The 24,184-nt window shown below is 40.1% G+C and overlaps 1 protein-coding gene across 2 annotated transcripts in view; it reads right to left on the reverse strand.

The window, feature by feature from the left end:
* LOC102224400 (kinesin-like protein KIF26A) overlaps positions 1–24,184 on the reverse strand; it is an 83,923-nt gene that overhangs the window by 42,918 nt on the left and 16,821 nt on the right. For both annotated transcript variants that reach the window (XM_023352681.1, XM_014476209.2), the window contains exons 3-4: positions 8,923–9,393; positions 577–788 (exon numbers count right to left, since the gene is read on the reverse strand). In XM_023352681.1, the coding sequence (XP_023208449.1) occupies positions 577–788; positions 8,923–9,393 (683 nt within the window). The remainder of the gene's footprint in view (positions 1–576; positions 789–8,922; positions 9,394–24,184) is intronic.

Consider the following 24,184-nt stretch of genomic DNA (forward strand, 5'->3'; position numbering starts at 1 on the left):
GGACGGAAGGACGGAAGGAAAGTGCTCTGTATTCTTTAGAGCCAAACAGGACAGAAACAGTTCCCGAGCTCCAAAACACAAACAGTTAAGCTGAATTAATTTCCTGAATTAGTGGTTCTGATCTTTAGCTGTCTGCATAAACAAAAAAAAATATGACTAAACGTAATAAAATACCTCAGAACAATATTAAGCTTTACCCTAAGCTCCCTTCGTGACACACTCGCTCTTTCTATAAACTTATGTAACTCTGTTATCTATTCGAATTCACTGGTGCCTGTCACTAAAGGTTCATTTAGCTGCATGATGCACATCCCACAGAATAAAAGAAGTGAAGCATGGTAGGAACAACATTTCTACTGAATAGGTGCCCTACACTAAGGCTAGCAACCTGAACCATCAACTTCAGTGGGCAGAAAAAGGCAAGTCTGTGCAAACCTTCTCAGTTTTCCGTTTGGAGCACAAACTGAAGCCTGAATGAGTCTGCTAACACATTTTGCACCGACAAAATTGATGTACAGCAAAACAACACAATCAAATCGGTCCAAAGTTTCACGGCAGCTTTGTCGAGGTGCTCACCTGATGAAGAAGGAGGTTGCTGCCGATGAGGAAGGAGAGGCGGATGCACTGGTTATGGGTACTGGGACTCCTGGGTGGTTGGGGCCTTTCAGTCTGCAGGGCGTCAGCGAGGTGGTGGTACTGCTGCAGCTGCTGGTGGTGTTTGTCATGGTGGTGACGGGCGCCTCCAAGGCTGTGACATCACTTTCTGCATCCCCCATCAAACTATGGGCCTGTTAACACATGGATACAGAGATAAGACCACAACCCAAGCTCATGCCGGTCCTGTTCACCTCCATTCCACTCCATTTGCTCCCCCCTCTGCCCTCCTTTGCCACAGATGGATGGGCAGCTGCTGCAAACTGTACGGGTTAGTGGCAGTCAGCAGTATCCGCAGCAGAGGGCTCCCCACAGAACAACAGGGATGCTGCACCATTCATTGATTCTGGCACCGCTCACAAGGTTGCTCTGGATGTAACATACTGTAATTAAGCAATAACCCACATTTAATTAGCAATTAAATCACTTGTGATTTAGCTCACTCTGCACCCCTGATTATATCTATACCTCCATGGCTAATTTGGCACTCAAGCAGGTTGAGCCAAAATGTCTGAGAGCGAGTTTTAAAGAGGGTAAAGAAATTACCTGTGGTTTGTGGATAGCTTAAACAACTAGGAGGTGTGTGAGCTGTGCATACTGTACAAGTTGTGCCCTGTTGAGGAAACAAGCCACAGAACAGGAATAAACTGAGGTGTGCCGCACCTGATTCAGCCCTTGAGCAGTGTTAGTTCTTGCTGAAATTATATTTCACTCACTGTTATGAAACACAGCCGTGTACGCAGCAGCTACATATCTGACTCAAAAATCCTGAAGCAAGAAACATGCCCAGCACACAGTATAAGTTCAGGGCGATCAAACAAGTTTAACAAATATTTTTTAAAGTTGAAATTTAACATTTAGTCAATTTTGGGCTGGCAAGAATGTAACAAGACGTTAACTGCAGCAGTAAAAAAAGATGCAAATTTGTTTTGTTGTATTTAATTGGGTCAATTCCACCTTTCATTGATTCATACTCCATTTTAATTTCATCCTTCTTCCACACTTTTATAGCAGTAAGCAAACTATGTCACACCCATGTACTGAGTGTCAGTATTTTGGTGAGTTATTGGGATAAATAGCCTTGACCCCTGATTAAAGCGAGATTGTTATTGACAGGTCAGAGTTTTTAAAAAGATCAGCTATAGCATATTCATATATTGAAAAGAAAAACATGGCTTTTCAACAGTCAAGCAGTAAGTAGACCTATTTTATGTTTATCAGTCAGGTTTTTGGTCCGTCTCTGAAGCATGAACCAGTTGTACTCCTCAGCTGGAGCCAACATAAATACAAGAAGTTAATTCCCACCAGAGTTCATATTTTATTCAGCAATGGTACTAACAAAACACTACAATTGTTGATTTTTCGTTGTTCCTTGAAGTATTTGTAACTTTGTCACTTGAACACCAGGTGCTCAGCAACAACCTTTGAATTAACCAATGACGTACTCAGACTAACCACGACACAATTTGGACTGGATTCCTCCTTGGCAACAAAAACAACTTCCTCCAAAACACTTATTATAAAGTTATTTATCATTACTGACTGACAGCTGCACTAGTTAAATGCCATGACTGCTTATGTCAGACTTACATTCTAATGTCTAAATGAGAAACTTGACTCTTGCTGCTTGTAGTGTTGTGTTATCCTTGAGCAGTTGTCAAACAGTGGTATTTTGAGCATGGTAAGCTTCAGAATAGCACCCTTATTTAATAAAAAAAAATCTAATTTTTCCACCTTGAGACATAATGATGGAGGATAAGTTGGATAAAGGTTCTATGTGTGAAGTTATAAATTAACAACTTCAGCAATATGCAGAAACACTAAATATTTTGTAGATCCCTGAACTGCTGCTGAAGCAGAAAGCCCTCACACCAAAGTTGGAGTTGGTGACAAGTTAGGAATTCAGCGCATACCAGCGAAGTGGACCCATTACACTCTGGCATGAAAGACTAGAGCACTTCACACGCAGCCGTACAGGAAGCTGGTGTGCAGCTCATCACATCTGCTGCTGATTGAGTCGTTGGAGGGTCTGTTTTTAAATCAAGTGGCAGCAAATTTGAGGAGGACACACAGACAGCCGGGCACAGATGGAGCTGTGGTGCAGGCTCAAAATGGATAAAATGCAGACTCAACACACACAGACACATTTGAGCTTGGGCCCAGTGCCTAGCAGAAATGTCCCTTTGGTATAAATGCAGGAGACTTAAGCTGCACACCCAAGCCGCTCCCTGCAGCCTTGGACCGGGCCTGGCCCTGATTATGGCTGAGGAGAAGAATCTATCCCCCGGTCAGGTAATTAGGCTGTGTCAGTGGAGCCATGTGCACTCGGCTGTCTGCACCAAAAGTCACTAATGAGCTGGCCTCCCACCCTCTCACCCCCCAACCCTTTATCCTTGGTTCTTTCAATGTGATAAAACAGAGAAAGGAGAGAAGAGAAAGCAATGAAATTTTAAATATAATAGGAAAACTGAAGAAATGAAAAAAAATTATATGGGTTTGTTGAGAGGAAGCTCTGATGTCCAGAAGTGAGCAATGCAGGTCAGCATTCAATCAACAGACCATCTTCCCTTCAGTCCACCGGGAGTCCACTGCAACCTTTGACCCCTGCAGTCAACAGACAATTACAGCTGAGGTGAAATAGGCCTTGTGTTGATCTTGCTGTTGTTCTCAGTTGGCCTCCATAGCCAACAAAGTCCAGCTGAGTTGAGAATTGACTGCTAAATGATACGGGTTTCCTTCTGGGTGAGGAAATCACACTATTCAGCCCATCTTGGTAGAAAATACCAATACAAATATTCAATCACATCCCAAGCAGTATAAAGAAAGAAAACTGGAATTGTCAACCTTTTTCCTTCCTTCTCTTGTCACCACTGCCATCTGTGGCTCTTTGCCATTTGAGCACAGCTGCAGCAAGGCAGCAGCAGCCAAGATCGTCTGCTGGCTAGAAAATTGGTGGCTAGCTGTGGAGGCAGCCAACCACTGTGGTGAAGAGCGGAAATCCTCAAAAGTTGAGTGCATGTAGATTAGTCTGCATGTGGTTTTGGAAATTTTAAAGCAAAGGATGAAAAGTGTTGATTTGATTCGGTCTGAACAGCTCTGCTCATATTGTAATTCAGTCAAATTACAGGAACCACTAAAAGCTCTTGTCATACCGAAGCTAAAGCAAGGTATGTTTTTGAAATGTCAAATTGTTCTGACTTTCAAAGAGAGCCCCGAGAATATATGAAAAAAATCACACCTAGTTCTACATGTACAGCTCAATAAATTGAAATAGCATGGAAAATGTATTTATTTCACTATTTCCAATAGTGAAAGCTATGATTTAGGTCCCTTACAAACACAATCATATATTTCAAACATTTATGTCTGTTAGCTTTGATGGTTATGGCTTACATTCAGAGTAACATAACGTTAATTTTAAATGAGATCAGTAAAAAAGAATAATACATGCCAGCCTGCTGAAAAGTATGTTCATGAACTGTACAGTATATTCACTCAACACTAAGTTCATGCTTCATGCTGCACTAATTATTGCACTAATTCATGAATCAATCTGTGCGAGTAAGGAGATTTCAGGAAAACACGAGTTTATTTAATGTCTCCTTTCAACTTGCCAGTACTATTGAGTCCAGTATTTCATCTTCCTGTTGACAATAACCTTTTTTCTCTAAACTCAGCTTTTCATTATTATTTGGTTATGGCATTTTCACAACAGCCAACTTCATTGAAAGGACATTTTCTGACTTACTCTCCTTGGTAAAAGGATCAGTGAATGTCTGTCACAAGTTGTCCCTGTGATTGTGTAGGCCATAACATGGCTATAACATAATTAATAAACAGTATATATATATAATCTTTTTATAATGTGTTTATGAAATATGTGACACAAATATATTCTATGACATATTACTGATTGTACTTAATTTAAATACAATGGGCCCCACCTATTCGCTGACTCATCTGTTGAACGTAACTCCAAATCATTTGGGGAAAATGCTTTTATCTGTGGATTTTTTCACAGATCGTATCTAAAAACCGCTTAGGAAACTGAAATACCTGGACAAAGTGTTAAGTGTCATTTGAAAAAGCAGCCAATCCAGGACTGCCCTTCTTTTTTCTTGGTCCTGACTGACTGAACTCCAAATTGTGGAGATAAGGAAGAATCTGGACGATAGCTTTTGTGGTAATGCTAGGATGGTTTCCACTGTGCATATTAATGCATCCTAAGGTATATTTGGTGATTGAAACTATTAAAATAGGCTGTTACAATCATTTTTAGAGAGTGTCTTAAGTATTCACAGATATTAGCTTTTCCAGATAGTTGTGGTCCCTAAACTCTGAATACAAGGGATCCACTGTAATAACTTAACTTTTTAAATTGAATTACTAAAATAGCTTAATTTTCTGATGAGTTCCCATTCATTGACATGCACAGGTAAAAAACTGAACAAACTTTAACCAAAACCAGTAGTTATGGGAGTAAACTTTGCGTCCTTCCATGTAAGCTGCATACATCCTCTGCCCTTCTCTGTGCAGTTCACTCAGTACAGGCTGTCACTCTACAAGGGGTCAACACAAAAAACAGACGACTTAAGAACATGAACTCCTAGAGGGCAAATCAACTTTAGAACACCAAGGTGAAAAAGCATCACCAAGAGAATTTTGTGCAGCCTGAGAGAGAAGATCCAAACTCCAGACAGAAAAACTACAGTTGAGATTTAAGACAGGAAATTCTTTAAGTCTAATGACTAAACCGCCCATTATTAAAGATCCCCTTCTGTTTCATTCCAATAGATGCAACAAACATGCTAAACAAAACCCACATGAGAGATTCTGGGTGCTGTGTAATGAACTCCAGAAACCACGTTTGACATTCCCTGAAGAATATCTGCATAAAACACACACAGTATATGTTTGCCCCTCCTGCCAGAACAGCGCAGTAAACTCTCTCTGCTGGGAACACGAGTGGGAATCTTGTGCCTTTCAGCACTGTGTAACTTCCAGTTCTCAAGAGAGTGTGTGGGCTTTTGTCATTCTGAAGGATCTGGTTTTAATGAAAGAAACCGCTGCGTTTGTAGCTTGATGTCCTGAGGGGACATTTCTCCCAGAGCGAGGACGGCCTCAGCCTCAGCTGCGGGCTTTGAACAACTCACCCAGGCTTCGAGAGCCACTAATTGCTTTTAGACACAAAGATGGAGAACACGAGTCAGTCTCTCCTGTCTTTGCCAGGGCATTTGGTTTAAGCCAGGCTGCATACGAGCAGCTAAAAGCTTTTGATGGTCTCCCATAAACCATCTCTACAGGCACTTGTTGACATTACTGGTGGGAAAAGAAAATCTGTCTTCAGCTTTTCAAGCATGAGGAAGAAACGAATACCCAGAGACTTCATTTATTTATACTAAAAAAAACAGAGCAGGGGAGATTTACAAGTTATAGTGCCTCACAAAAGTATTCACACCCACTGAAATTCTTTGTATTTTTTGTCACTCTACAAACACAAACTTTATTTTATTTATTTAGTATGTTATGCAACAGAATGGAGGTGGAAAGAAAAGTAAACATGGCTTTCTGATTCTTTGTGTTTTTTTACAAATAAATATCTGGATGTTGAGTCAACACGTTTTGAACCCTCTACACACTTTACTTGTATTTAGAGCTGCAACGTGTTTGAGGTGTGTAACTACATCCAGCTCACTCAGATTGAATAAAAAACATATCTGAACATCTTTATTTTATTCAAGTCATGAATTTAGAAAAAGAATTGGATTTAATTCTGGAAATTTGACTGGGCTGTTCTATGCTTTAATCTAAATCTTTCCAGTATAGCTCAAGCTGTACATTTAGGATTGATGTTCTGCTTATATGTAAGAGAACGTTAAGTTAGTCAGAGTGAGAGTTGAGGATGCAGAGGATAAGACTAAACAGAGACAGATGATTCACTGGTGATCCCTAAAGAGAAAAGAAGAAAAACAAGAAGATGCTGGTTGTAGATGAACTTCCACTCCAGAATCCAGTTTTTTGCAGCCTGTTAAAGGTTTTCTTCCCATAAAGTCCTGTATTTAGCTCTGTTTAAATTCCCATCAGCTCTGACCAGATTCTTTCTCTATGCTGAAGAAAAGTATCACCAAAGCATGATTCTGCCACCACCATGCTTCACAGTGGGTACTTTTGGCAAACTGCAACAGGAATACCCATGGGTTTCCTTGAATAATGTCTTTTTTCTTGTCACTTTCCAACAAAGTTCAGAGTTCTTGGGTGCACAACTAATGTTTGCTCTGCTAACAAATTTTCCTGCCTGAGTTGTTGATCTCTCTCATGGGCCTCTGAGCTGTTTCTCTGATTAATGCTCCCTTTGCCCTGCATGTTGCCATTTTTCTTCTTTTTTGTATAAAGAAATAAACAGTGCTGGGTGAAATGTTCAAACCTTCCTTGGGCTTAATTTTGTAACTCAACTCTGCTGGTAAATTCTCTCTACAACTGTATCCCTGACCTGTCTGCTCTTTCTTGGTCTTTATGATGCTGTTTGTCAAATAATGTTCTCTAAGAAACCTCTGAGGCATTCACAGAACAGCTATATTTATACTAAGATTAAACTAAACACAGCCAGGCTGCAATAACTATCTGACCTCTGAAGGCAATTGCTTGCATTGTGATTTTTTTAAGGGTGTGAGAGTAAAAAGGTTTGAAAATAAAAACATGGGTTTACATTTGTTAAAAAAAAAAAAAAAAAAACTGAAAAAAAGCGCTTTTTCTTCTGCTTCAATGTGCTCTACTTTGTGTTAGTCTATCTAGCACAAAAATTCAGATAACATTCACTGTTTGTGGTTGTACTGTGACAAACGCTCACATTTGGAAGCCACTGTTTGCTAATTTCTTAGGTGCTACAGCGTGAGATATCATTAACATATGTTGTTTAATCTGAGTAGAGCCTGGCAGCTGCAGAATGTCACATTTGTTTCTCAGTTAGGTCTGACAACAGATGTCACCGTCATTGCAGGAAGTAACTCTGCAGTAAAGCAAAGCGCCTTCTTATCAGTAGGCAGAGATAAGCTCTGAGATGCTGGAGATCACATCCTCTAATGAAACAGTTTAAATCATTTAAAAGATTCAGCCTTTAATCATGACAGCAAGTCAAAAAAAAAAAAAAAAAAAAACTATCCACGCCAGTCACACATCTAATAAACCAAAGGACACATAAAGAGTTATGGTCCAGGTTATTTAAATATACCCTTGAGGATGAGGTCAGCAGAATACTGCTGGGATGACCTCTGACCTTAGATCAGTCAGAACACCAGGCAATAAGAGGTCAGCACTCCTGCAGAGCTTTGAGTCAACAGCTCTCTTCAAGGCTTCATCTCCCCCAAAGGAAATTGAACATTTGTGATGGTTGATGTGATGAGAGCTGCAGTGTGATGTTTATAATCTGTAAGTGAAGATGGTAATTGTGCCATTTTTTGGTTCACATTGCAGAATATGTACATCACTTAGTTTTTCTTGCATGTGATATTATTCAAATATTAGATGTTTACGCTGAACTACCTTGGAAAAGTAGTTTAGTGTTCAAAAGTACACTTCTTGAACATTTTTTTTTTTCATTTTGTCAGGTGACAAACACAAAATTCAGTGTACTTTATTAGAATTTGCTGTGGAAGATCAATGCAAAGTAATGGATACTGAAGTGGAAACATAATGATACATGGTTATGACTTTTTACCACAAATGAAAATTTGAAAGTGTGGTGTAATTGCAGTCAGCCCCCTTTATTCTAATGCCAGTAAATACATTCAGTGCATCAAACTGCAAAACACTACTAGTACATCCACACAAAGAATCACGGTGCTGGCTGCATCATGCTGAGGATGTTGTTCATTTATAGGGAAAAGGAATTAATTACAGAAAATGGTTGAAACCACTTATCATGTGCCTTCCACTTCACATATTATACATACAATAATAATAATACAATATTATTACATAAATTGATCAATTTTGTTTGGGTCCAAATGTTCAAAATAACAAAGTACATAAACACTATTTCAAGGTATTAAATCGGCTTTTCCCACTTCAAATTCATTATGCTTTTGCCATCAGTAAAGTAACACTGATTTGCAGTTAGTTTGAAAACTAGAATTTTAAGAAGTGTAAAAATGTATGCAAATAATAAAAAGGGATGTTCTTGAATAGTACAGAGATGTTTTTATCAGACATCAGGATCTGCAGATAAATTGTGCAAATAGATTGTGCAATTTCCATATTATACAGACGTACCTGCTTAGGCTGAGCCAGAAAGTTATTGAGTCTAGAGATGCTCCACATCCCGTCGAGGTACTGCTGTGCCTGGATGGTGACGGTGCTCAGAGATCCAGTAAGCTGCCCTCCTGCCACCGTCACCTGCACACTGGTCTTGGACCCTGAAGAGGCAGACGGGCTTTGGGCCCAGCCTGGAACCTTATGCCGCTCCCCCAAAGGCAGGATAGAGCGGTTCGTAGGCTGACCTTTCACTAACTGCTTGGCATTTACACTTGAGGACGAACCAGTGATTCTGGAAGGCTGTTGCTGAGTGGACGTGGTGGGCAATGCTGCCATGTCTGAGCCCAAGGCGAGAACAGGAGAGTGGAGTGCCTGCAAGGCCTCCTTCCTCAGCTGGTGAAGAGGCGTGGAGCAGACCTGGCAACAGTCAGGTTCATGACTCCCAGGTGTTTGGAGCTGATCAAAGAGGAAGGTTGCATATCCAGGGTCCTGCAGGGAAAGAAATTATACAAGTTAAGTCAGGAGATGGAGAAAGTCTGCATCTGCTCATATATTTCATTTAATAGTGTCTGTTGCATTTCAGAGATGCAAGATATCAGTAATGGTTTACAAAACCTGGAGATAAAAAATCTGCCACAAACCTATGATTGGATCATGTAAGAAAAGATTTAAAAGAAATTCTAAAGGAAAGTTTTGGGGAAGGCTAATTCATCATGAATACATTGAAATATTCCTTCAAATACTTTGTAGTGCTGCAAACTTCAACTTTCAGAGATGGCTTTGTTGTCTTTTCACTTTGTTCCTAAGAAGGCTCCCCAGGCTGTCCATCTCTACTTAGAGGGAGTGATAAAACAAAGTGACAGCGCTCAAAGCAAAAATAATTTACATATGATAAGTTTCCCAGCATAAAAACACATGATAAACCACAAAAAAGCTGAAAATAACTAACTCCACAAGTAAGCAGCAGATGTACAGAGCGGTGATTAAATTATTCAAAACATAAGTAAGGATGAAATATAACTTTATGTCTACATACACACCATCAGACACATTTGGTCTCTTAAGAGGCATAAAGTGGCACTACAGGCTGCTGCCCTGTGGAGTCATGGCCTAAGACAGGAGCTCACAGCCCGCACATAAATGTTTATGAGACCTTTGCTCCGCAGAATCTCTGTGGTGATCAAGAGGAGAGAAACAGTGGGGAAAAACAACAATCTACTGCTCTAATGCAGTGCCACTTAATACAGCTAACCCGACAGGCACAGAGAGCAAAGAGGCCGGCGGAGGGACTCTAAATCAGCTCCTGGTGAAGGCAGCTCAATACGCAGACAGCCCCGCAAACACCAGCCTTATGAGACATAATGGACACATATCAGCAATGCTTTTCACTGACTGTCAAACTGCTGCCTAATTGAGCTTTTCAGGATAGCCGCAATAAGGTTTACATAAAGGATAGTCATGCATGAAGTCATAGCGAGCCAGAGTCTAATGTTAACTAAGTGGCTCAAGTTAATTATTTACCAAGCTGCCCATTTTGCATGTAAACATGGACGGGGTGAAAAAGAAACGTCTCGTTTAGTCTCACTGTAAACGGCTCAGAAACTGTCTTATGGATTAGCAAGTGCAGTACAGTCGCAGACGGACATTAATGCTTCAGCCTTCTAGTCTTGTTGAGGGATTTAAATGTAAGAAGCTTACAGTTAAATGTGAAACAGTTGTGGGAGCTAAATAAGTCGGCCTTGAATCCACAGCATTGTGTAAATGAATTATGTCTGTGAATATTGAATTAATATGTGGCTTTAAATTAACCTTGTAATTCACTGAGGGTTTTCTTTAGCCCACTCAATATGAAAGTAAACATACAGATGAATATGTACATAAAACCAAACCAATATATGTAACACTTTTGACAGCCATCAGAAAGCTTTTCTAGCAACGCTGGCCAGATTTTTGACCATTTGAATTATTTAGTTTCCAGCCACTGGCCAAGCTTTTAAACAAAGCCCATATTTTTTTAATATCATAGCTGTGAAACCAGACTGCTCTGCTCAGCTTTGTTGTATGTTTGGAATCACTATCCAGTTGGATCATCAAACCATATCTAAGGATCTCTCCATCCAGGAAGAACCAAGGTTCAAGTCTATCATAGAGCTGTCAGTACAAACAGAACAAAATCACTCTGGGAAAGGATTTGCTGTTAGAGGAGACACAGGGTTGAGATGTTTGGTCTAATTAATTATGCTTAAAGTCGTAGACGATTTCAACAACTCTGCCATGTATGATAAGAAGAGAAGTCAAATTTACAGCTGAATTTATGCCAGAAGCTTGTCGATGCTTGAATGGTCCAAATGCATTGCTGGGAGCCCAAAATCACATGACCTATCCAGTGTGCACAAAACTGCTCACCAGAACTGTATTTTCACCCAGGCAGCGTATCTAAACACAAACAGGACAGATCCACTGACAGAAGATGAAACGGTTTATTACAAAACAGAGTGCAATGTGATACCGAGCCATAGAAAACGCCGTTGGCAGCTATTTTTACAGTTTGGCCTCGCTTCATGTCCACATTTCCGTATGCAGGAAATTGAAGGAAAGTCGTAATAAATAAGCCCCGCCCCTTCACCCTTTACCCTCCGACCACTCCTTTACCAACTCGGGGGACTGGTAGATGAAATCAATGCCCGTCTTCCTCTTCATGCATTGTTAGGCATTGATTTAGGGGCGCAGTAAAAACGAAACACAAAGCTGAGCCCATCTGTTATTCAGTTTGGCTTCTGGAGGTTAGAGAGTGGGCCTTCTCCTGTAAAGCTGTCCATAAGCTTTATGCCCAGTGGTGTGAAGAAAGGGTCACGGCCGCAAGGCAGGATAGGTGGCACAGATTATGAGGATGATGATGATGATGTTGAGGCGAATGATGTGATTAAACTGAAGGCCACAGAGGAGAAGAGGTGAAGAAAAGCGATAGAGGACATCAAGAGTGGCACATATTTCACACAGGTCTGGTTATAGAAAAATTTCAAGAGCTATGGTGGTATAAAAAAAAGCTTTTCTCCCTTCTGAAAATACCTTTTTGTTCATCACAATCAAATGTTTCAGATCAAACCAATTTTAATATCAGACAAAGATAACTTGATTTTATTTATTAAGGGGAAAAAAGTATAAAACCAACCTGAACCAATGTCTAAAACTATTTGTTCCCTAATATCCTAAACCTAATACCCAGTCATGTACCAAGTGCACTTTACCTTAATATCCCAAACTCCAGCACTTCTAACAAGTTTTTCAAACCAGGAAGTGACAAAACGTCACCAGACCATCTCATTTCTACTACCATGCATGACCATAAATATGATGTCTGGGTCGCTGAGCTTCCAAATTGTTCCAGTTTTATCTTGTCAATCCACTGAACATTGTCTAGTTGATCATCAAGAATTTGTTTGGCAAATGTGAAAAGGGTCTTTGGGCCAACATTACGTTGTGCTCTGCAGTGCTGTAGATGTTGGTTTGGGTTCTTTTGTGACTTTCTGGATGAATCATCAATGTGCTTTTGAAATAGTTTTGTTCCCTATTTTGTAAGAATCACTAATAATTCTTAGTGTGGTTCACAGAAACCTAAAGCAAGAGAAATGACTTTGTGAACCATTTCCGATTGTTTCTCAGCTGTTCTTGACTTTCTTTAGCTCTACACATGATGTATTGCCTATTCCAGGTTGTCAGACAGGTTCTATTTAAATGCTTTCTTGATTTAAAAGGCCTGTGAGAAATCAGGCCAGGGTGTGGCTTTTGAAACTTAACTATCCAAAACATGTGGTCAGTCAAAGTGTTTATGATCTAACAGGAGATGAATGCTTTTCTTGCATGGGGTCAAATTGGTTTGGATATTCTTTTAACATCAATGAAATCACCATTTGAAAACAGAAATGTTGTGTTTACTCAAGTTATTTTTGCCTGGTTATAAAATACTTCAACTATAGGTAGCAGCTCAAACACTTTTCTCATATGCTGTTTTTATCCTGCTCCAGCTAAACGCTTGAGAGCTTATCCATAGGCGTAAAGTAGAAGCATGGAGCATATGATGCATGAGTGCGCAAGCCCCAAAGCCATACTGTTTCTTTTATTATCCATTTGATATATTACTGACAGGTGCAAGTGGGTGTGAAGGGTAGCATCGCTTCAGAGAAGTATGTAATGCAAGGCTTCGGCGCAGTTCGAATGCTCAAAGCATTCCCCGCGCAAGGCGTGGGACCTCCGCAGGTCTTTGCGGCCATTGTTAATACGAGAGCTGGTTTTGGTTTCCAACTTGCGGTTTCTAACCGTGGAGAGTGCTAGACTGCTGCATAAGAGGTTCAGGGAGAGGTGGGAGGAGGCAGGCAGGGGTTGTGGACCTTGCCTGGAGGCGTGTGGATGGTTGTGTTGGTTTACTGCCTGTCAGTGGTGATCTTTATTAAACTCTGGGGACAAATCTAGTCAGATACTGTGGCCTTATTATGGAAACAAGCTGCACTGAGCGCCATGGAGAGAGAAAGCCCAGCCGGTGGAGTGAACTCTTCATGGTCCTTGGAGACTGGAGTTTGTCTTCGTCCCTCACACTAACTGTGATGAAAACCAGGGCGGCGGCAGCAGCAAGAGAAACGAGCCAACTGTCTCCATGGGTTGATGGAGAGTGTCATCACAGACAGGCCATGCCCAGAGGCTGATGGAAACAAGTTCAGCCGCAACCACTTATGGAAGAGAGCACTGGGAGAAAGATGGACGGGATTTCTCTGTGTGCAAACAGAACTGAAATCACACCTCATTTACCTCGTCTTATCGCTGCACCCTTTCTCTGACCAGGCAAAGCAAAGACCTGCCATCTAACTGTTTCTACATTCAGTGTTTGATGTAGCACTGATGTGGAGCACCGGGCCAGATCCAACCAGCTGACCTAAATCAAGGGAAGGTCACAGTGATTTGAAATGCATGAGGCCCCTCGCTTGCCGAGACACTTTTAGGCACGCTCGATTGAAAGCAAAATACTCCAGGACACCATATTTTCTATTCCAGTTGAGCTCGACAGATATTTTCCAAGCATGAAAGCTCACTGTGACCCTCTCCAGGAATGGAAGAAAGAAAACGAAGTGAAATTGTTTCAATCTGCAGACAGGATAGGAAGGAATTTTAGAAAAAGATTGAGATGTTCGTAAAAACGTCACCTAAAAGAGTCTGAGTTTATTTAGTCGACAGGTTTCTGTGATTCATAGTGTCCTGCTAAAGTATTCAACTTTGTCACATTTCATCACATTATAACCACAGACCTCAAGGTATTTATTGTAATTTTGTGCGTTAGAGCAACATAAAATGGTGAATTATGCCTGAAAAGTGTTTCATGTATTTATATTCAATCTCCCTGAGTCAATAATTTGTGGAACCACATTTTTCAGGCAGTTTTAGGTCCAAGTCTTTTGAAGTATTTCTAAACGAGCTTTACACATCTAGAGGTGGAAATTTTTGCTCATTCTGAAGCAAAGCCTCGTAAGTTCAGTGGGTGCGGATATTTTCAAGTCTAGACTTTTACTTGCCCATTCCAGTAGTCACTGGGTGAGAGGTAAATCCCAATAAATTTACAAAATGTAAAAAAAATTAAAGGGACAGAATACATTATGAATTATATGAGTTGACATTAAGGAATTCACAACTGTATGGTCCATTCTCTGTCTCTCTCGTTAAATTGAAAAATAACCCTTTTTAGCTCCTGATTTAGATCTTATTGCTCAATCACTCCTCATCCCCTTCCTTAACCTCCCATTTATTGTTCTACCGGTACGGAAACATTCCTGAAAAGTAGTAAGTACAACACCACATTGCTTTATATCTTATTCTCACACCAGTGCCAGGCCTGTTTACACATCACAGTTCTTAAGTACTTCCTACCGACTGCATTTCTTATAAAATCAAGACCACACAGAAACTGTCAAACCTCTTCAGCTTCTAACTTTCCCTGAATGTAAGAAAATCATCTGTTTACTCGACCTGAGACACGTTGACCTAAAACGCACAGACCCTGGATAGATTGGTGCCCCAATAAACTGCAGGAGCCCCCCGTCCGGGTCCCAGGGTGATCACGGGAGCATGAGGCTGACTCGTTTTCCCACAGGTTAGCTCGGCTCACTCTGACAGCCAAGTTGGAGAAAAACGAGCACAGCTGCTGGCCTTGCCCCGGGTGAACACAGAGCATTAAGGCAGATTACGTTCCCAAGATAAAAGCAACACATCCAGAGGTGTAATCCCTCTCAGACTCCTGCTCCATCTCAGCTCCGGAAACCCACCAACTCTGCTCAGATTCCCCAAGTTCGCCTGTGGCTCTGATTAGAAATCAGGTAAAGCTTTTAGAGCCACAGCAGATTGGGGATGCAGACCATTAAATTTAACCACTGCCTGCTCGGAGGCAGAAACAGACAATGACTCAGGATGTCACACTAGCATGCTATTTAACTGTGGGAACGCCTTTGGTGGAACACAAAAAGGGACGGCACAACAAATCACATCAAACAGATGTTTGCCCACGGTCTGCTGACTTGACAATATTAAACAAACCTGTAATAAGACTTTCCCCAAACAAAGCATCTCAGGAAACACAGGAAGACTGTCATTACCTACCTGACGACAGCCTCGGAGAAAACAAGCGGACAACCGCAGCAACAAATTCAATCATCTGCAGTGGATGTGAGCAGGAACACCACCTGCTTGATTCATCTTGAGGATTTTACTGTAGAAGTTCAGAAGCTGTCACCACAAAAACACAAAATCTTATCAAGTAGTTTTGTTCTAGTTTCTAGTGCAAATACTAGTTTCTAGTATTCTAAGTGTCTTAGAACACTTGGACAAACCTAACTTACAAGTAACTTTTCAGCAAGATGTAGGACCTGGTTTTAAGTCAGCAACATCTTAATATTGATAAAACAGTATTAGATCCATTAGCAAATTATTTCACTGATAATATGAGAAAAATATCTTATTATAAGTGAAATAATCTGCCACTGGAACTAGCATATTATCCATCACAAATAAGGAATTATTTACTTAAAACAGGCTCCTATTTCTTCCTGAAAAGTTACCCGAAAGCTAATTTGTCTTAAGTTTTCTAAGGTATTTATACTAAAACATAGAGGAAAAAAAACATAAGATTTTTTGTTTTTGCAGTATAAGAGTGGAAGTTACAACAAGGTACTTTAGAGTAAGGTTTTCAAATAAGCAATTTTCCTTTTAAAAATGACTATTTCAAACTAGCTTCAGAACAAAGCACCAGATCATAATCCCTTTTCCAACCCATTTACCTTGTCAGGATTTGAGAATCAGTCTTCCTTTAAATGAGCATCTAAATCATCGCGTCTGAAGACTCAAGAAGAGCTCAGGGACTGATGACAGCCTCTGTCTTCTTGTCATTTCTTTCTTTTAAGCTGGCACTGAACTGCTCACAGAATGCAAATAGGCTTTACCCTCTGTGATACTTTTAACACATGATAGCACCACCTGCCCGTAACATCACACTGTGACACAGGGGGAGCAAACCAGCCACTCGATGAAGCACACAAAGATTTAACAGAAAAGAAAAGCTGTGACCTTCTTGTCCTCCTGGCTGACATGCTCTATTTTGGGGAATTTCATGCACAGTGATACATCTCAGAGTAACCTACATTGCAGTCTGCAGTTCCCCACGACGTGCATTACCGGAGACATCACTGTCTGTCAAATCTGAAAAGGCTGTGAGTTTTGTTGACCTTCAACTTCATATGTGATCACTCATAGGTTTTTGCTAAACCATACCGAAATCACCACTGACTCAAAGTGCAGATGTGTCATCTCTCCATATGGTCGACCCATTTAACAGTTACTGCTCCTCCTTTCAGTGGCCACTATACACTATTTGAACTCGTGGAGCCTTGGGTTCGCTTCCCTCGAACTTTTTCACATCTGCAATGTATTTTGTTTTGATTTATGTGAAAGAGAAACACAAAATAGTATCAAATTGCATTCAAAACTGATAAAAAATAAAGGTTCTTCTTATGAACTGCAGCCAGCTTCCACATCTCTGCTGGAGAAAACCAACCCCAACATCATGATGCTGCCGCTACACCTGTTGTTTTGCATGCACTAAACAGGTGACTTTGTAAGCAGTTAGCTGCTTTGTATTTGATTTAAGGGGATGGGAATAAAAAGGCACTAATTACAAATTAATACTGGATCCCCTATATTTCCCTTTGTATATAAGAGTAAAGGGAGAAGAACAAAAATACACGTAAGATTATGAAAATATAGCAAAAATAAATATGAAAACCATACATAATTTTCCTTCCATATTACAGTTGGGCACATAAAATCCAAATAAAATAGATTAGGATTGTGTCACCATAATAAAGAGAGTGAATATTTCTGGAAGGCAAAGGAGAAAATGCAAAAAAATATGTTCATGTTTATATATGTATGTGTGTGTATGTTTGTGAAGCCATCTCTCACACCCATCCATCACTGTAGCCTCTCACCACTTGGCCATTTAATTACCTTTTCCTGTTCTCTTGTGCACTTAAAGAAAACAGGCCTTTTCAGACTGTTTGGACAGACTTCATTCTTCCTCTCCCCCACCTTTTCAATATCTTTCTCTGCTTCTCTCTCTCTCTTTCTTTCTGGAAAGGCAAGGAGGCCTCAGCTGGCTCAAGCTCTGGGTGTCTCAGCCCAAAATCCATCAAGCTTTCATCAGCTTTGACTGGGGTCAGAGTGTTGCAGGGCTAAGACAGATTCACCACTGGTAGGAAGGGAGACAGATGCAAGAAAGGATGTCTCAATTAGACATCTGGTGGTGACTGATCATTAGTTTCGTTCAATATGCGTCTGATTGGAGAGATTAAACAATGCTTGCACAGAGGAAACAGCCATCGTTGTGAGAATTGCTGGATTTCTAACTGAAATTGTCCAGATCTCTTTTTTCCCTTAAAAAACATGTGAATCTGTGAACTAATTTCATAGTAAGTCAGTAACAGGCCAATATTTATGTCCCCCCTTTTTTAAATGTACATTTAAAAATGCAATGTTTCAGTTATCAATTCTGTTCCACACTTCATATTCAAATTAGTATTCCCATACCATCTGCTTGAGCTTGCTTGCTTGTTTTTTGTCTAAGTGCCCACTCTATTCCACATGTTTCTCGTACAACAGTGCCACCAGCACAGCCATCCTTGTTAGTCAAAATCATTTTCATACTGTAAGAAGCCTTGACAACTGCCTGCTTTTCCACGGCAGTTTGCTTAGCAGGAAAACATTCTGACTGGGAATTGCAGCGCTCCCAGTTCCCTGCAGTTTACTTAGAGGGGAAAACAAAAACAAACTGCTGCCAAGGGCTTATGGCGACTAATCTTCATTCGTGGTTAAAATGTGGCTGCAGTGAACACTAGGAGCGTGTGTTTTCAGTAGTTAATTATCAAAGGAAAAAAGGGAGTTACTCATGCTTAAACTGAAGTAATTACGTACAGCACATGCATCCTCTGGACCAATAAATGTAAAAGAAATACATCACATCACATTTACATCAACATTTAAATTGTGTTTTTAAATTACAAGCCACACATTTAGAGAACATGCGGAACAGGATGATTCTTATGCACTTGGTATGGGCCTGTTTATAGCATCAATGTAAAAACAGCATTTTCAAAAGCAAAAACCACTAAAATTCTGAGTGAAATCACAAATAAAGCCACAAATAGTTATCAAACAACCATTTTTCATTAATTAGAAACTCTGCAAATATGGAAGTGGTTCTAAGTATCTGGCCAATCGCATGCTAATGTTAAAAGACATAAAATGTTAAAGTCAAAACATACAAGAACCTGTGGGATTATGTCAATAAATTCCTTTAAAAATTAAAGACAGTAAATTAATCATTTTGTCCTTTTAAAGCCAAACTTTAAAGAGCATAAAACTAATAATCTCAGTTTTTATCACAACGATCACCTTCTAAATTGTATATCCAGTTCAATATAAAAAGCCACCATGAGGAAATATAAAGATGAGAATCATTAAAGTGAGTTGAAACAAGCTGCCCTCAATCATTCTGCTATAATGTGCTTTTATGATCCATGATCCTTTGTGTTTCCTTCCAGTTTTCCCAAGATATTCAATATACATAACATCTAAGAACATTCATTTTAGTGATATATATTTTGCTTTTTGGTGATTGAAAAATAATCCAGTTTCTATTATAATTGTTCCACTGCATGCAGCCATTTTTGTTTGAAATTTGAGTGCAAACAGCATGAAACTGCTCAAGCTTACACCAAGAATTTCACACTGGCTCAAGCCTAATATGAACCTGACTTAATGTTCCTGTTGTAATAAATAAATATATACTCCTGGATCTGACCAGATTGCTGGAGAGGTGGGGACAAAATGATGTGCTGAGTATCCTTCATTATTAATTCTGTCCACTTCTCCCTCCAATAGACAGTATGGTGATTATCCTGGAACGCTGCCACTATAAGGGATAAATATTCATATTTTTCTGTTGCTGAGAGTGTCTGAGTTTCAGTCCCCCTCCCACCGTCTCTCTCCACAGAATCATGGTGGCTCAGTAGGTTCAGTGAGTGGGGAGAGAAGCACATAATGAGGCGCAGTAAGTGCTTATTGTTGAGCGTGGCACTTTTTTTATTTGCCTGATGTCTCAATTTTCACCTATGAGTTCCTGCACCAGTAAAGATATGTGAGCGACGGGCAAATTGGTTAACATCATAAATGTGTAGGGGTTATAGGAATACTCATTCTAGCTCCTTATATGCTAAAATCCTGAGCTGGGCTGAGCATTCCTGCCTCATCCACATCCAGTCTGCAGAGCGTTGTCGCATGGAGTGACACACATTGTGTCTCAGAACAATGCAGCAGCAGAGTCAGTCTGGTAAAACATTATAGTGTAGGTACACCACAGAGGGGGGGTACTAATTTATCATAAAAGATGTCATTACCATGCCAATAACTTGTCAGAGAGCACAATTATCTCTAATAATAGAAACACAAAACATCAGGCCAGAGCTTTCAGTCAGGGATGATGTATTAATGGAAAACTGTTGTGTGTTTATAAAAAAAATCCACAGTGACGGCTGGCAAGAGTAAAAGATAGAGATAAAACAAAACAACGAAAGATAAGCTCCAACCAGAATCTAGTTTTTCTTCTGCTAATTGAGAAGTCTAGACACATTTTGTGAATCTCGGAGAGATAAGGAAGTAGGCTGAACTGTCTCTGTGGAGAATAGCACAGGCTAATCCACTTATTGACTCTGCAAGATTTTCATTCACCATCACTGAAAATGCTTAGCTTATCAAAATTTTTCCACATGCACATTTTTTCACTTTGTGTTTTAGGAACAATAGCATCCTGCAAACAGAGTCGTGGGCTGCAAGTCAAAGCTCCTAAAACATTTTCTCCAAAAAATTGAAATATGCAAATTCAGACGTCGTTTTCTACGATTTGGTGTCACTCTCTGCAGTTATCTCCTCTATAACTCACAGTATGTCCAAAGAATATGATTAAAATTAATTTTATTTTGTATTTCATTTGATTTTAGTAATGAAATCATTCAAAGGGTTGCCTGGTGCAGCAGTTATCATCAACGCTGCCTGCCAGCAGATGAATCCTGGGTTTAAATCCCAGGACAATCATTTTATGTAAAGCCATGTGCATGTGTTGGTTTTCTCCAGGAACTTTGGCTTCTCTCCACAATCCAATAACATGCCTGTTAGTACATCACTCTAAATTACCCTTAGGTGTGAGTTTAAAGGAGCTGCAAAGATCAACAGCTTCGATTTGAGAATCTGTTAATAAATCTCTCCATTTAGGGAAGAGAGCCAAGAAGAAAGTCACAAGAAAGGATTAGAGTTCATCACAATCAGTGCAGGGCAGCGAACATGTGCAAAAAGCTGCTGTTGTTTGATTAGATTAAACTTTAACTTTTTACATGCAAAATACTAAGTGTGGCATTTTGAAACATGTGGCGGTAAGAACGAGTGGTGGCAGTGTCATGCTGTGGTGACATATTTCTTTAGAGGAATGAGGAAACCTCCACTAGATAAGACTTGAGGTTGAGGTGGATGTTCTCCTTCCAGCAGATCTTCCCAAACATGCAGCTAGAGAAACAACGTAATGTTTATATCGTAGCACAATGATGGTTTAGTCAAAGTTTGGACCTAATCCAATTATAAATCTCTGTCAGCACATAAAACTTGATGTTTAAAATGTTCTTAATCTATTCTGACCAAGCATGAGTTTTTTTGCAAAGGAAAATTTGACAAGTCTTCGTGACTTGTGTAGGATCGATAAGTCAAACTCAAATTCCAAAAACAGTTGCAGTGATGGATGAGTCCACAAAGTATGGACTCAGCTGAGTTAAATACATTCACGTTACACCCTTTATACTTTTTTTAAAATTGAAAGTCAACAATAATTTTCCTCGTACTTCACAATTACTCTCCTTTACGTTGGTGTGCCACACAACACCCTAATAAAAAATGCAAAGGTTTGTGGTTGTAAAATGACAACCATGCTTTGTGAATACTTTTTCAAGTGTGTATGTCAGAGGCACCGACATGGGAAACCCTGAAGTCAGTGCTTTCTGTCTGCTCACCTAAATTGTCGGAACAACAGATCTCAGAAAAAGTGGAGGAATTCGGATTGATGGGAAGACATGTAATCCTTAGACTGCAGCTTAGACGGCACAAGAAGACGCAACATGATGACAGAATGTGTCACAGTGAAAGCTTTCAATCTGGAATGTGATTTGTATATTTTGTTGAATATTATAACACTATTTATATGAGTCGGTCTGTTGCTGTATTTATGAATGACACTTATTACTGCATACAATAGAATTAAACACAGGTTTGAGCAAATAACCACAGAAGACAGAGACTTATGAGACTAAGACAGGGATACAAACCTAAAGGTATCAAGTTTAGGATGCAGTTTCATCTCCTTGCCTCTCAAGAGTCTCTTCTTACAACTAATGACTTCATGCAAGACTGAATAACATGCTACAGCCATACTTTTTTCAGATACACATTCACACAGTCAGATGTGAAGCAGATCAGGGGATGCAGAAGCACGCCCTCACCATGTTCAGGGTTTGATTGTTGGAGCGAAGGGGTCAAAGGGCAGCTAATTTCACAACTCGCTGGGGTCAGCTCTGGTGTGGCCTTCTGCCGGAGATCGAGAACCCCAACTAAAGCCTTGTCAGGAAAGACAATTGAACTCCGACCTCCGTGCTGATGGTGTTGACCTCAGACAGAGAGCACACACGTCTTAATCTGGGTCATGGAGAGAAGATCAGGTCCCCCGCTGCCAATCTGGAAACTACATGCTGAAGGAGCTACTGCTGGTGTTTACCATCTGGTTTCTTGTTCATCCAATCAAACCATAAAAAAATGGCACAAATAACAGGAAACGGTCAATCTTTTTCTTATCCAGGATATTGTTGTGGTCACTCAGGCCTGTGTTAGATGAACATTTAAGATCACGGCATGTATCTTTGTGGATGGATTGGACATTTACCTTATTCTGATTAGTTATAGGGATCAGCTGAAAACTTGGCAATTAGTATGTAATGAGTAGTATTGTCATAGCAGGTGCAAACAGGCTTCACTCAGAGGTTAGTTCAGATCTGTAGCAACATGGACTGCTATAAAAGAGCATTTCCATCCCTAACAGAAACATCTAAAATAACTCTGTAAGAGCTCTCATTGTCCAGGTTTCGTCTACATTTAATTTGTATGAATGTTTGCAGTATTATTTAATTTAATTTAATGTCGATACTTACAACAAATCACTAAATTAGAGTAAACTTGCACTAAGTGAAGTAAAAGTGGCCCTGCCTGACCTTGGGATCTCACTCTGCTAGTTTCTTTTCTGATTGCTGTGAATAAAGGCCACCAGTTCCTTTTCCCTCTTTCTTCTCTTTATTGCTGGGCAATTAGTTGGGCTTTCTGTTAAGCAGCCAGGCTGCCGTTGATTACTTAACTCTTTACTACCTGAATCTTTTATCAAATGCATAACACATTATTATCTAAATCTGAATGAAACGCACCACCAGGTGGCAGTAAAGAACTCCAATATGTATGTGTTGTATATGCATTATGAGGCATTAGAGGTATAAATACATACATCGCCCTAACTTTGTGGTGGTTAGAGGCAAATTTGTGACAATACTCTACAAGACATTAACACAAAACAATCGTAGTTTTAAAACAATGTTAAAATAAAAGTGATGAATGAAACTCCTTTAGTTTCCACTTTATGATTGTGTTATTTGATAAATGAAATATTTTCAAAGTCAGCCTAGTTTGGCTAATTTGTATTCAACTGTAAAAGCCGCTTTTCAGCCAGCTGACCAACTGTCTGCAGTAAGGAGAAGAGGAAGGGAAGTGCTTGTGCTCCATAAAGACGATAGCTCAGACACTTTCTCTAGCATCTCTATTAGAGGATTTTAAACTATAAGAGCATGTCTAAAATGGCAATAATTTTGAATAACGCCTAACGTGAACTGACAAGGTCTTGTCCTTTTTCTGACTTACTTGTTTTTCTTACCTGATATTTCATCAGCGCTCTCATAGCTCTCCACTGATCAGAATTTCCACAAAGCTGCACTCTAAAACAAAGCGTTTTGCAGCTCTATTCTGTGCCTGCGCCGTCCTGTTGTAAAGATCTACAGAACGTGTGTGATGGATGGATAAAATTATTTGACACCTCCAGCCTGACGGAAAAGGTATTGTGATTGAGGTCTAGAGATCACCCAGAGAGAAGGAGTGTCTCGCTTTTATGATTAACGTCATGCCAAAAAGGATTTCCCTTCCTAAACAGAGACATGTGAGGCTGCCAGCCAACGGGACACGGCCAGATGGGATGTCTCTCAGATCTCCTGCGCTGTTTTAGAGACAAAAATTACCCAAACCTGTGTCAACAGCTGGGAAAGGCATCCCCCTGCTGCGCTTTGTGAAAGTGATAAAAATAACGCCGTGAAGTATCCCACTGTGGGTTACACCCAGAAGAGGTCTGTTTTTCCTGACTGGGAGGGTCACCATCAACCAGAGCTGGACCTCCAGCCAACATACATCAAGGCAGCACTTTCCTACTCCTCCATTTTCGCCCCTGTCCTTTCCTGTTTTGACAGGAAACAGGAGATGATAACATAGTCGCACAAAACAAGCAGAGATTGCGTCCGACCTGCTGCCATGCTGTCCTCGTGTGGCAGAGGATGTCTGTTTTCTT

This window comes from Xiphophorus maculatus, chromosome 19 (assembly GCF_002775205.1).
Source record: "Xiphophorus maculatus strain JP 163 A chromosome 19, X_maculatus-5.0-male, whole genome shotgun sequence".
Lineage (NCBI taxonomy): Eukaryota > Metazoa > Chordata > Actinopteri > Cyprinodontiformes > Poeciliidae > Xiphophorus > Xiphophorus maculatus.